The sequence below is a fragment of the Semicossyphus pulcher genome, unplaced genomic scaffold (assembly GCF_022749685.1).
Source record: "Semicossyphus pulcher isolate SPU_LCO1_2020_fin unplaced genomic scaffold, fSemPul1.0.p SCAF_6, whole genome shotgun sequence".
Taxonomy (NCBI): domain Eukaryota; kingdom Metazoa; phylum Chordata; class Actinopteri; order Labriformes; family Labridae; genus Semicossyphus; species Semicossyphus pulcher.
This window is the reverse complement of record NW_027211737.1, coordinates 30,182,640-30,196,437: the sequence shown is the minus strand read 5'-3', so window position 1 is coordinate 30,196,437 and position 13,798 is coordinate 30,182,640. Positions and strand designations below refer to the sequence as shown.

Sequence of the window (13,798 nt, the reverse complement as noted above, 5' to 3'; positions counted from 1 at the left end):
TGTTGTTTCCTGTTTGACGGCCTCAGCAGGAAATGAAGCCGTGGTTATCAGAGGAAGCGGAGACTTGTGGTCTGCAGTGTCGTGTCCCTGCTCTGCTCTGTAATCTCAGGGGGAATCTGAAGTCACAAAACCACAGGCCGCACCACAGTCTGCTGACTGCGGCCCTGCTGCTGCTCTGAGGCTGCTTTATGTCTGTTTTATCAGAACAGCGGTCAGCGTTTGAGCCAATGTGAAATATGTGTATTCCCAATCAAAGCAGGACTCATGGAGGTTTCACCCCGGAGTAAACACGAACAATAAGACTTATTTCTCCATCATGCTGTTATCTGCATTAGCTCCATTACTTTAATGAATGAAATCTGTGGATGGAGAGAGACTACACAGCCACCTACTCACTGCTTCTTTACACAGTCGCCATCTTTAAAAAATCATGTGCACCTGGACATCTAAGTTTTTCTATCTGTTTATTCTTCTGCAAGATGTGACGACATGATGCACGTTAAATATCATACTTTTGCAAAGGGACTGTGTGAAATTATAGACTCTTAATTTCATACATTTTGCATACTTCAGCATCTTTCAGACCATAAAACCTGCAGTCATCTGTCAGGAGCTGCTACACAATCTTAATCAAGCTGATTTTGGGCCCGACTCCGTCCTTCAGAGAAAAGTAAACAGCGTTTGATGCATCCAAAGATGATCTTGCCAGATGTTCCTGTGGTGTGAGGGATGTTAAGAGTGATTTTACCTCCCCTGATCTGCTCAGAAGAACGTCGTGGCTGCACTGATTTAAAATATTAAACATGTTGAATATTTACAATCTGATATCCTGTTCTGCTCAGAGGACAGCCGAGCACGCGCTCTGTGGATCGTCACGTGGAACGAAACGACAATCAGGAAGCAAACTGACTGAAGAGGGAAGCAACAACTGTAGCATGTACAGCTCATGTTCATGCCGTCTCCACTTCATCCACAGTTTGTTCTTTTTTCTTCCTGAATTTTCAAGTCCAAAAACTATCATCAACAATTCTTCCTGCCCGTCGTCCGCCATGTACTTTAAAGTCTTGTTTGACCGCGAGAGATTTAGCGAGATTTCCAGCTGTGAGAGTCGGACTCTGGTTGTTGGTGAATGAATCTGTTAGCGTGCGGTGTGGTTTTTTGTCGTCATGTGCAGGCTTGCTCACATTTTACACATCTGTTAAGATTTTAAACATCTTTGGGCGCCAGGCCGTAAAGTCACATCTTTCATTCATTTATATAGTTTTGGACTGTATTTGTGTTGTTGATAATTCCTTATAAAAGATCGTCATATTTATTATTATCATCATTGCAGTGGAAAAAAAGCTTCTGTTATAGTTTAAAGTTTACAGATTATTGACCCTGATGTGCCATAAATGTTTCATTTTGTTCTTCTTTCTCGGCAAAAACTGTTCGAATCAGGGGCTGATGTTTGATCAGCAGAGTCAGAATTTAATTAGATAAGTTAGCCGAGCAGAACCGCAGAATAGTCGCTTAAACTTAAAGCATTTATAACATAATCAGGAATCTAAAACCTGAAAGATACAGTTGTGGGTAACAGACAGCGAGTACTATTGCAGTAACATTACACAATATCTGTTGCACACTGTGAAATATTTCTGATCCTTAGTGATGTGACGTGATTAAATCTATAAATCTACCTTGACGGTGCTGATGAGCTGTCCATCGATGTACAGCGTGGCCATGCTGTTCTTCAGCATGCCTTTGCTCATGACCAGCACCAGGTGGTGCCACTGGCCCTCAGCGATCAGCTCGCCGCAGCGGAAACGAGCGCAGCAGGGCAGGATCTCGTAGAAGGAGGCTTCTTCACTCGACTCGTCCGCTGCTTGATGGGGGAAAGAGGGAGGCAGGGGGGAGATAGTGATGAGTCAGAGGGTTTGGGAGGTGTAAAAACATTAACTCTGGGTGACTGGAATCCCTCAAGGGATGGATTCATATGGCAGCACAGGTATGCTGACTTTCCTCACGGTACCACCCTCCCTCGCTGGTGCTCTGACCTTTTCTTTACCCCAAAACCACAAAAACAAACAAGGAAATAAGATCATAGGTGTTAAAAAAACACAAGTTAACAGTTTCTTCATTCAAATACCAACTGAGATGAATAATTCTCTTATTTTTAAACACACCAAAACACCAAGACAAACCCCCGAATGTCACGTTAACACAAACATGTTAAAGTAAAGGTCGCAAGGTCGCCTCTGTTGCTACAACTGAGTTAAATTATCAAACATTTCTACTTTGCTATTTGTTTGGATTTGGTGTAAAGAAACAACATCTGAAGCATCAATGAAACATGTGAAATCGTCACCGCTGCACTCACAGTAGGTCTGCAGCAGCTCCTCCTTGGTGGACACGGTGAGTGAGCGGTCTTTGGCGGACAGAACCACCGACAGGCAGACGTAGTGCTGCTCCGAGGACGTGGCACGCCGCACGACGGTCAGCAGCCGCACCGGGTGGGCCTGGGGAGCTGAGCTGAAGCGCTCCACGCAGAACCAGGTGGTGTAGCTCAGGCCGGACGGAGGAGGAAACAAGCGCTCCCCTGGAGGTGAGAGAGGAGGTGCACTCTTATTAATACTTGAAAAGATCTGACGTTTATGATTTCGTCTCTGTGAAGGCAACAACAGAACAGTCTGTATATCAAAGTAGTATGTAAACAATGCTTACACAAAATCTGCTCTAAATGACCAATACTTATTAAAAGTTTTGCAATTTTTCCAGTGACTCAGCCGAGCCGGCAGCTGCAAAATGACCTGGCTGCAACGTGTTCCCTGTAGGTAGGTCGAAGTGCATCCTCTGAAAGTTCTTGCTGACAAGATACAATTGTTTTTAAGTGTCGGACAACGTTACAGAAAAAAAACCCTACAGATGTAGACGATGGATGCTTTAAATCGCGCTCTTCAAAGCCACCAGACTCCGTTATCCAAATCAGTCATTTTACTTTTACTAGAGAAAGCCGGAGCTGCTCTTCTACTTCTGTGTCGATCAGTTAGACTGCGAGTCAGCCGACAGCTGTAAGTCATTTAGGCCCAAAACATTCTCAAATAGGGCCCAGGTTAAAAACAAAACAAATCAGAATAACCTTTTAATACTGCAGAAGTGACACAGAATTACTCCCGCAGGACCTCTGGCGTTTCTCCACATTGCGCTTCATGATTCGGAGCTCTCGTTCTCCCTTCACTGAGAGCCACAGAAAGTGTCCTTTCTGGGCGGACTGAGTGTTTACTCTGGTTTTGTTGCTGCCGGCACTCGTTTGATATCACAGCCATTACAGAGCTGCTATTGTCTGTTGTCTGTTTACAGCAGTTTGCTGACAGAGCCAAAGCAGGAAACAAGTGTGTGATGTGAAATTTATTCACGTTACAGCTGCTTCGTTTTATTTTATTTATTTACGCCTCTTAAAGTTATCTTTCATCCTTTGAGGTGACGTAAACAGTTGAGCCCTCTGGTCACCTTATCTCAAATTTTCTCCAGTCATTCATCACTTTTCCGTCTAATCGACGTATTCTGCACAAGTTTGTAATCATGTCACGTCAGCGCTTCATCTCTGGCAAATAAACCAAACCGAACCTCGTCAAGTTAATTTATACGGTGAAGCTTCTGTCAGACGAAACATAACAGGAGCGTGCAGAAAGAACAGCATCAGACTCAGCCTTTAAGGCAGAATGAGGCAGATTTATTCTCGTGCTTCATCAAAAACAGAAAGATGCACCTAAAGTATGATGTTCACCTGAAGGCAGGAGTGAACTAAAAACTCACAGCTTTGCAAACTCTCTGTGCCTCAGGATCACGCCGTCACTCAACAGGTTACCAGACAGGACCAAATTAGAGTTGGCTGAAATGCAATTATTCACTGTTTGCTTGACGAAACCATCTGCTCGGAGCCACAGGAGCAAGGAGGGATTTTTGTATCAGGCTTTTCTAGAGGACAGGACGAACTCCAAGTTAAATGCATGCTCAGCGGCAGCATAACGTTCTTCTTTTGGGACTTTGACAACGGAAACTAAAACTGCACTTATTCTGCAGGAAAAGCTGCACGAGCTGACCTGCTGCAAGAACAAAGACGCTCTACAGAGAAGCGTCTGTTTTTCTCAGAGGTGCGGCGGGTTCCTGAGCAGAATGAAGATATTTTGATGAATGAGCTTCTGGATGATGTCATCCCCGGATATGGGTCAGATACGAGAGGGATTGGAAAGTGGGGGCAGGAGGGGGGTTGAGACAAATGAGGCAAGGAAGAAGGAAAGGTAAAGAGACAGTAGAGAGAGTGATGGAGGGAAAGGTAGAGAAGAAGAAGTAAAGGAGGAAGAGGTGGTGGAGTGAGCGTTTGGAGAATTGGATGAGCAACGTGAGTGAGAAAATGTGAGTGACAGGAAGAAATGAGGGAGGAGAAAAGAGCGAGGTCTATAAATAGGGTTGGGTGACAAGAGGAAGGGGGAGAGAGAGAGAGGGGGTGAATGAGTGCAGAGGGAGCAAATGAATAGGTAAAAAGATGGAGCAAGGATGGGGATGTATGAGTGGATGAGGAGGCAGGGTCGATTAACAGAGGAGGAGGAGGAGAAGGAAAGCAGAAGGGGGGTGAGAAGATGAGATAAGGAAGGGAAGGGGGCGGAGAGGAGGAGAGGAGAGGGGATGGGAGGAGATGGGGGTGATTGGAAGGGGCGCGGATTAGAGATGAAAGGAGAGGAGAAAGAATGGTAAGGGAGGAGAAGAGAGGAGAGTAAATGGAAGGGAGGAAAGGGAAGGATAGGATGGGGAGAGAGGTGTGAAGGAAGAAAGAAAGGTAGGGGGAAAGGAAAAGAGAAGGGAGGAGAGGTAAGCAGAGAGAATAGGAAAGGAGTAGAAGAGAATAAGAGGTGAGGCAAGAAGGAAAGGGGGGGTAAAGAGAGGACAGGAGAGGAGAAGAAAAAGGAGGGGAGGAAAGGAGAGGGGAACCAGAGTGAGGGAGGGGTAGTTAAGTGGAGGAGAGGAGGGGAGGGGATAGGAGGAAATGGGGGCTGATAGGGGCGGATAGGAGATGGACAACAGGAGAGGAGAAACAAAGATGAGAAGGGAGGAAAGGATGGGAAGAGAGGTGTGGATAGGATTAGAGAGGAGAGGAGAAAGAAGGAAGGGAGGAGAGGGAGGGGAGGAGGAGAGGAAAAGAGAGGAGGAGAAAGGAAGGGAGGAGAGGTAAGCAGAGAGGAAAGGAAAGGAGGAGAGAAGAGAGAAAAGACACAAGGTGAGAAGTAAAGGGAGGTAAAGAGAGGAGAGGAAAAAGGGAGAGAAGAAAAGGAGGGGAGGAGAATGTAGTGAGGATAAGATAAGATAAGGAAGGGAAGGGAGCTGAGGAGAGGATGGGAGGGGAGGAGATAGGAGGAGATAGGAGGAGATGGTGATTAGAAGGGGGCAGATATGAGATGAAAGGGAGAGGAGAAAGAAAGGGAAGGGAAGGGAAGGGAAGGGAAGAGAAGAGCAGAAGAGAAGAGGAAAAAAGAAGAGTCAAGAAGGAAAGGGAAGTAAAGAGAGGAAAGGGGAGAAGAGGAGAAGAAAAGAAGTGGAGGAAAGGGGAGGATAGGATGGGGAGAGAGGAATGAATAAAATTAGAAAGGGTAGGAGAAAAAAAGGAAGGGGAGGAGGAGAGAGGAGAGAGGAGAGAGGAGAGAGGAGAGAAGGGAGGAGAGGTAGGCCGGTAGGACCTGGAAGGAGGAGAGGAGAGAAAAAGAGGTGAGGCAAGAAGGAAAGGGAAGCTAAGAGAGGAGAGGAGAGGAGAGGAGAGGGATAGGAGAGCAGGAAGAGGAGTCTGGCTGTGCTCCATAAATACTAAATGAAGCTCAGACTAGAAAATCAGCCATAACATCACAGATTCATTTGATTCCTGCCTTCAGGTCTTTTGGTTGTTTGAGTTTGATGTGTTGTAGTTTTTCTCCTGCGCGCAAAAAAGATGGAATCATAAAAAAAACTGTCTTTGTGGGCGAGACGGAGACACCCGGAGAGGTTTAAAAAACACAAGAAGAAGAAAGAAGGTGAGATGAAGCTGACGAAGAGGAGCGCAGGTGAACGGGGATATAAAGACAGATATAATGTGTGTGTGTGGAATGTGTGCAGAGTCTATTCTTATATTTCACTGCTTCAGTTAAAAAAAGGGTTTTATTATAACTCTTTCTGAAACAAAGTTGGAACATGTTCATACCACAGGGGCAAAGAAGAACTGACTTTGCCAACTCGCAGTTTGTTGTCTGCCAAACTGGCTGCGACAGCGACAAAAATGAACCAGAAACTGGCTGTTGGGTGGTTTAATCCCACCTTTGTGTTAAAGCACTCAGGAATGGTTATGTAATGAGCTCCCTGTTGGCTGCAGTATAAGTCATAAAGCCCGCCTCCTCCATGTTAACAGATGGGACATGAGTCAAACTATAAAATCAAAATACATTTTTCTCAAACATGGTTTCAGTCATTATAGTTAGTTCTTATCATGCTGAAGTGTTCATTTTTCGCACAAGTTTAATTAGTTATTTGATGTTGTAAAAAGGGGGTGTGGCCTCATGATTGACAGCTCTGTTGACAAATGGGGCTCCTGCAGCGTTCTGTTCCCGAGTAGAGGAGTAGAGGAGGAACGGCAAGAGGAGACGTAACTAACACTAACACTACAGTCATTGAACTTTCCATCAGCATGAATATCTGCTTCAGACCGACACAAGAAGCTGTTCTGCTGCAGACTGAGCCCACCTGAGGGCTCCAACACGGCGAGGACACAAGGTAAAGGTGTGTTTTGGGAAGAGGAAGGGGCGGGACGTCAATGCAGCGGCTCCACCAGCCGATCTCCACTGCACACACCCTGGATACAGATGAGCAAGATGGCAGCGCCTGCTCCGGGGGGGTTTGGCTTCACTTTTCCACGATGAGAGGAGGTGGAGACGCGTCACTATCTGTATATGCAGTTGGTTTTAACACACAGACTATGGTTGACCAGGTGATGACAGCTACTCTCAACTAAAACTGCTGGTTCTCATGCTCCTGACCTGATTATGATAGCACTCTGAAAATTGAAGCTGTTTTTACCTGTTCCCATCCCGCTCAGCACGGCTCCATCGCTGACACCGGAGGCGTTGGTGTTGTTGGTCGGGGCGTTATGAGGCGCCAGGCTGGGCAGAAACAGGCACCTGCACAGGACAACAGAGGACAGAATAATGACTGTTATCAGGAGAAACAGATGTAACACACAAACAGCACGCTGTCAGCTCACTAATGCTGTTCAAAGAGAGGTTTACTGCAGGTTGGCCGTCCGGCTCAGTCCCAATAAACTGTGAGAAACTCTCCTGAAGTTACCAAAAACAGCGCCAGAGATGGAGAAGCTTTGTATTATAATATGGAAATCTCAACTGCTTAATACTCAGGGATTAATTATGTATGAGAGCAGGGTAGAGGTGGGATGAAAGCACATTTTCAGGCTGCTTTTTCAAAAGGAATCTGCCCTATACTCATTCAGTTGTACTTTGGCTCAGCTTAGTGAGAGAACATGACATTACCTTAAAGAAACAGGGAGGAGGCTGCACTGAGATGTATAATCTTAAGGTTTTTAAGTGTCTAGTAAGCTTCTTGCTAACATGATAGTTTGCTTTGTTTCATAAACATGTAAGCGCTGTCATCCAGTTGTTAAAGGACTTATGCTGCAGACTGACAATCATTTCAGGAGAGAACAGAGGTTTGAGCTGCGAGTTGTGTTCTGCTGACTCACTGCCCCTCAGCAAAGGTGCTATCTTCTCCTCTCTAATCATCCTGAAGCCGCACTCAGGACACAGATCGTCTGGCAGACAAGAGGGGAACATGGTGATCTGGGCTTTTTTCATGTTATTGTTCAGAGACAAAAAAAGACTAGGTGGTAATTTCAAGCAGAAACCTGACAAGTCTGAACCAAACCACACTGAAGAACAGCTTTTACTTTTACCAGCTTATAAAACCTGTAAATATGCTGCTTTTTATCTGTTTTATATCATTAATAAATAGGATATCTTTTGGACTGTAGGGATGCAGCGATTAACGAGTTTCACTATAAACGTTGCGCCTATTTAATCATTAAGGCTCCTCTACACCGGTTATTTCTGCTCTCACTCTAAAATAGGCCGGTACATTATTTTTGGCGCAACCTGCAGGGAACGAAAACAAAGTGACACGTGTGGCGCACCAGCTTAATGCGCTGCGCTAATCAAGAGACAATGAGGCTACACTAGCTTTACTGTGGCAGAGGGACTGAGCAGAAAAGCTTTGCATCTGCCCAAGTAATGAGTGAAGTCAGCAGTGTGGGGGCATTTCTGGTGGAGCGGGTGCCCTGCGTGCGCGCTGATCACGGGTTCGACTCCCAGTCTGCCGATCATTCATCATCAATACACTGCAATTCAGTTGTTTCACTTCTCTTCATTGGCTCGAGTTTCTGTGACTTTTTAGTCTTTATTTGTATATTGTTAATAACATTGAGCAGGTACACTCTGGCCAAATTAATGTCGTAGCATTACGTCAAGCTTTTTCATGGAATCATTGATCATCTAGGCAGAATTAAAGCGTTGTTTTATCGGTGGAAAATATCGGCAGAGAAATGACATATCTGCCGATTCCGATATGTCATTCTCTAGCCATAATCTTCAGATATCGATAACATGTTGATAATATCATGCATCCCTAATTTCTATCATTTCAACTTTAACTTATCCAAACAACATTTATAGTCAGGATTTTCTCAGGCCACTTGTAGGATTAGATTGATTAAACTAGATTATAAAACGATGGATGACAGTTAATGACAACAACACATTCATTACCCACATTGGTACATTTCCCCTGGGGGATCAATATAGATACATTTAGAGTTATATTAATAATAATACTTATAATACCATATTTTAAATATGAAAAAAATCAACTAAAATCAATATTGCAAGTCCAGTCAAAGTTCATCTTGGCTTGGATTATTTATTTAGTGTATTTTCAGTTTCAAAAGGCAGCAACAAATAACACTTAAATGTTTCTGAAGAATGTTTATGTGATTTTTGTCATTAATAATGTCGCAAAATTAATTAATGCATAATAATCGTGATAATCGTGAAACAGTGATTATTTCTTAGACTAGAATTGTACCATCAACACCTCTAATTGTTGCATCCCTATTGGACTGTTGCTTGGACAAAGTACACAATTTGAAGGATGAAAAATTGAATGGGATCGATGATTTATTATGAGCATGAACTACATTAATCAATAAAGAAAGACTTCATATAATCCTCTTTTATCAGCTCTCTTTACATTAAGCGTTTTTACAGAGACCCTGTCGGAGCTGCAGAACGATCTTTTCTCTTTGTGTCTTTGTTGTTCCACCTGGACAGGAAGGTCAGGGTTAGCGAGCAGACAGCGTCCGTGTATCTGGCAGGGATTCAATGACTAATTCAAGGACAATCCTCAAGGGCAGACGCTGTTTAATGGACAGTCTGTGTAACTAACAAGAGCATCGCCCTGCTGCTTCAGAATACACGTCTCCTTTTTCCCCATTAGTCACCAACTTGATTGGGTTAAAGAAAAAAAAGCACGTCAGGAGTTTCAGCAGCTTGCTATGCTAATTTATCTTCTCCAAGTTAAGGGGACGCTGCTACTGAAATTCTTCTTCTTCAGAATAAATCCAGAGTCTTTCCCCTCCACCCCCATCCACCCACACTGATAGCATCGTCCCAGCCCCTTGTGAGAAGGCTGGGTGGGTGTGTGCGTTGGTGTCTCTTGAGTGTGTGTTAGCATGTTGTGCATGACAGAGGGTGGATATGTGCATGTGTGTGTGATTCCTAATAGCAGCAGCAGCATCAATATTTCATGGGGACAGATGGGAGAGGAAGGAGGGGTTCTCCGTGTGTGCGTGCGTGCGTGCCTCCTCTGTTTATGCTGAGCAGAAAGTGGGCCAGTGCCTCGCTGCCTATGTGCTGCTGCTGCTGCTTCGCGGTGTTTTCAGGAGAAACTCCATGTTCTATTCTGAGGTGGCTGCTGTGACGAGTTGAGCGGGTTCATGTGGGCAGAATGGAGCAGGAAATGTGTTGAAAAGGGATTTGTTAAAGAAGTAAATCAAAGGTATTTTAACAGTCCAGGGTTTTTAACTGCTTTTTGACATTAAATAGAGCAAAAAAAAAAGGTTTATCAGTAATAAAATATTTGTTCGTTTCAGCCCTGATGTGGTTATATATTTCCTACAAGGAGAAAATATCAATACAGCAATGTATCGTTATTTATTATAGATGGGCTGGTGGCAAATATGGATATTTATATTTACAAATATTTGGCGCTCTAAACAGATTTAAATGCGAATAACTGAGAAGAAGCAGGACATGTTAGACAGTGATGAAAAGAGGATTTGCCAGCCACATTAAAAACCAGTGCATTTAGAGCAGGATGATGCCTGAAACCGCACCAGAGAAGTATTTCAAGTTTAATTGGCACATCCAGGCCACTGTACCTTGACAAGTCAAATCAGACATGTGTGAAATGCGTGTCAAATCTGGCATATCAGACGACACTGTGCAGAGCTGCTGTTGCCTTTGAAAGTGTATTCAAAGAAAAACAGAAGATTCAAGCAAATTTAAAATCAATATGAGAAGAACTGAGCAGTAAAGGTCTCAAATAAGTCCAGTTTTATGATTCATCGTTTCCCTTTTTTTACTCTACAGCAGCAGAATAAAGACACACAGTCCTGATTAAACTCCATGTTGTAATTGAATGCTGGTCAGGTAATCAGAGGAGGTCACCTTTGGCATTTCGCCACTTAACTGTCAGAAAGAGTCAACAATGACCTTAAACATGTTTCCTAATGAATATTAATGAAGAATGTAACACATCAGAGTCTCTAAGTTGTTTACAGTGTGTCAGTGTGCATGAGTCATATATGTGTGGGCTCATTGCCAAGGTCACGTCCCACACCCCTTCATTTCCACTGACCCCAACACTCACTGGGCCGCTAACATACAACACAAAGCAGCAGCGCCCACAATGCACTGCAAAGGGGGTGTTTGACATGAAAGGCGGAAAATAAGCCTATTTGTATGCGCAGCTCCACAACTGGAGGCGAATAGCGGCCGCCTGCTGAGACAGAGACAGGTGCTGCTGAGGGGTGATAAAAACCACACACACACACACACACACACACACACACACACACACACACACACACACACACACACACACACACACACACACACACACACACACACACACACACACACACACACACACACACACACACACACACACACACACCGCTTAATTGAAAGGAAAAATAATGTTTTGCACCCCGAGGTGTGACGGGTGACAAAAACTGATCCACAAAGAGAAAGATTTAGAGGAAAGCAGTTTATATAAGGACGATGAGGAGAAGATGCAGGTTGAACTACACATGCAAGATATGATTTCCTTCAGCCGATACCAATTAAATATATTTCTTTTCAAAACCTGGGAAAAAAGGGTTGCATGTCGTGTGCAAAGATGAACTTCGAAATGATACTATTAAAAAAACGACAACAGCTCTTCGACAGACTATAATAATAGTAATGAAAGGCTTAATGAGCAGGGTTTTCCATATTTAAATATTTCCTCTGAATCATCATCAAGCACAAGTGTGGGCTGCTGTCTGTATCTGCAGAGGATCTGCCCTTCGTCTGTGTTTCTGATGTTTTTATTATTCTGCTGTTTGGGACATTTCTGGACGCCCATCGCTGGGCAGTGGTCTGGAGCTCAGTCAACACGGGACTCAATGAAAACATGGCTGTCTCTCTGCTCTACTCTCTGCAATGGACATTATCGGAACTTTTGAATCGTGTTTACAAAACGTCTTCATTTGCCGTTCTGTGAATGAGAACAGTCTGCCGTGTCGTTGCTGTATAAGAGCTGCAGGTGTGACGGAGGGCGGAGCGGACAGACACACAGTCGCCTTTCCTGTGGGGTTGTACAGAGGTATGGGCGTGTTAGTTTGTTATTTAACCGCTGTGATACAATCAGAAAATAATGTCTTATTTCTCGGTTTCACTGCTTTATTTACATTAACGGCGCTTGCTCTCTTCACTTCCTGTCTACGTCGCTCCACCACAGCTACCCTCGTTGTTTTGCTCGTGGCAGCTTTGGGTTGAAAATCTGACAATAGATCTGTTGTTATTTAAATCTTCAGATCCTTTCGGTACTAGCGAACGTAAAAAATAACGGAGATAGTACCATTTCAAAACACTTATGGTGTCAAAGCGCTTTTCTTGTCTTTGGATCTTTGGACTCAACATGCTTTTTACACGACTGCCACAGTCACCTATTCAAAACACACACTCACACACCTATGGCCTTCGAAGCCATTCGAGGTTCAGCATCTTGCCAAGTAACACTTAAAGTCTTAGAGCTCTGTACGCCACATGTAAACACAAACTCTTAATATCCATGCTGACTCACCCGAAGCCCTCCAGCGACGTGTCAAACTCCACAAACGCAGGCGTGACGGCCGACCCGTGTAAACGTATGTCGTGGGGCGTCGTCATGGAGACCAGGCACTTGACTCGGGTGAGGGGCACCGTGCTGCCCTCGGCGGAGCGCACCAGGCTGCGGCTGATGCGATACTGGCCGTTGTCCTCGGCCGGAGTGGCGAAGACGCTGTCCGGGCCGAAGCCCTCCATGGACATGGTCATGCTGTCTGTGAAGTCAGGAAGGACACGTTCAGGTCACACGATAATAAAACATCCAAGACTGGCAACTAGTTTCAGTCTGGTGAATTTGGTTCTGGTTAGTAAACCTGCTTTTTTCTTATAAACAGCTGTGATTTGGCAACATGGAGAGAGCAAACGTTAAAAGAGGAATCCTGTGTTTTTAACGCTCTGCTATATTTTTAACATATTTTTGGGCCTACAGGTGTAATAAGTTTGGGACTGCTTTAGTGGTTTGCTTCAGCCAGCAGGAGTGAAATGTGCTATACTGGCTGCAACATTATCTTTCAGGGCAACTGCAACAAATCCAAATACATTCTTATAAGTACGTATTTTTACACTGACAGGCTCAGATTGTTACAATGGTAGAGAAATGATCCCGACAGAGGCAAAGGGGAAAATCACCCTTTGCAAAGCCACCAGACTCCATCAACAAAATCAGTCATTTTACCTCTCATACAGGGGAGCTGCTGGTCTACTTCTGCCTTGACTGGTTACTTTGTCTTTGTTATCAGTGACTTTGGTGTTATAAATTGTTGGTTTGGATCCAACACAATATTTGTGCACACTCAATAACACAAACAAACGGAGAGAAAGGTGTAATCTGGTGTTTCTGCTTTAAAGAAAAAGGTTTTTAAGTGAACAAGAAAGGTCTGTGTCTGTAGCAAAACTTCCTGTAATGTTGTCAGACACTGAGAGTAATAATACGTCTAGCCTGTCAGCTCCAAAAACAAAAACTCTGAGTGGCCGCACATTTTCCATTTCTGGTAAAGAAAAAAATCATCTTACTTTTGCAAAAAGGGTCTGTATCTACAGAGATGATTTCCATAATGTTGCAAGACACTTAAAATGACAAATAAAGCCAGTCAGAGAAAAGAAAACTACTTTTACTCGTACTTTTAGTGGACGTACTTCTCAGCCATATTTGTCCCTAAGGATTACGTTGCAGCCATTGCAGAGCGTTTTCATGGCTGCATGCTAACTCCAAAATATGTAAATATAGCCACTATGTTGAAACAATATGTGAATTTATATTTAAGGCTGCAAGTCCTAACTCAACAGAGCAGCATGTTTATCAGCAG

At 44.0% G+C, this 13,798-nt stretch overlaps 1 protein-coding gene across 1 annotated transcript in view; it reads right to left on the bottom strand.

The window, feature by feature from the left end:
• The window catches only part of wdfy3 (WD repeat and FYVE domain containing 3), an 89,665-nt gene that overhangs the window by 39,649 nt on the left and 36,218 nt on the right, over nucleotides 1–13,798 (bottom strand). Inside the window, exons 17-20 of the mRNA XM_069683542.1 lie at nucleotides 12,469–12,706; nucleotides 7,075–7,175; nucleotides 2,360–2,578; nucleotides 1,680–1,864 (exon numbers count right to left, since the gene is read on the bottom strand). Of these exons, the coding sequence (XP_069539643.1) occupies nucleotides 1,680–1,864; nucleotides 2,360–2,578; nucleotides 7,075–7,175; nucleotides 12,469–12,706 (743 nt within the window). The remainder of the gene's footprint in view (nucleotides 1–1,679; nucleotides 1,865–2,359; nucleotides 2,579–7,074; nucleotides 7,176–12,468; nucleotides 12,707–13,798) is intronic.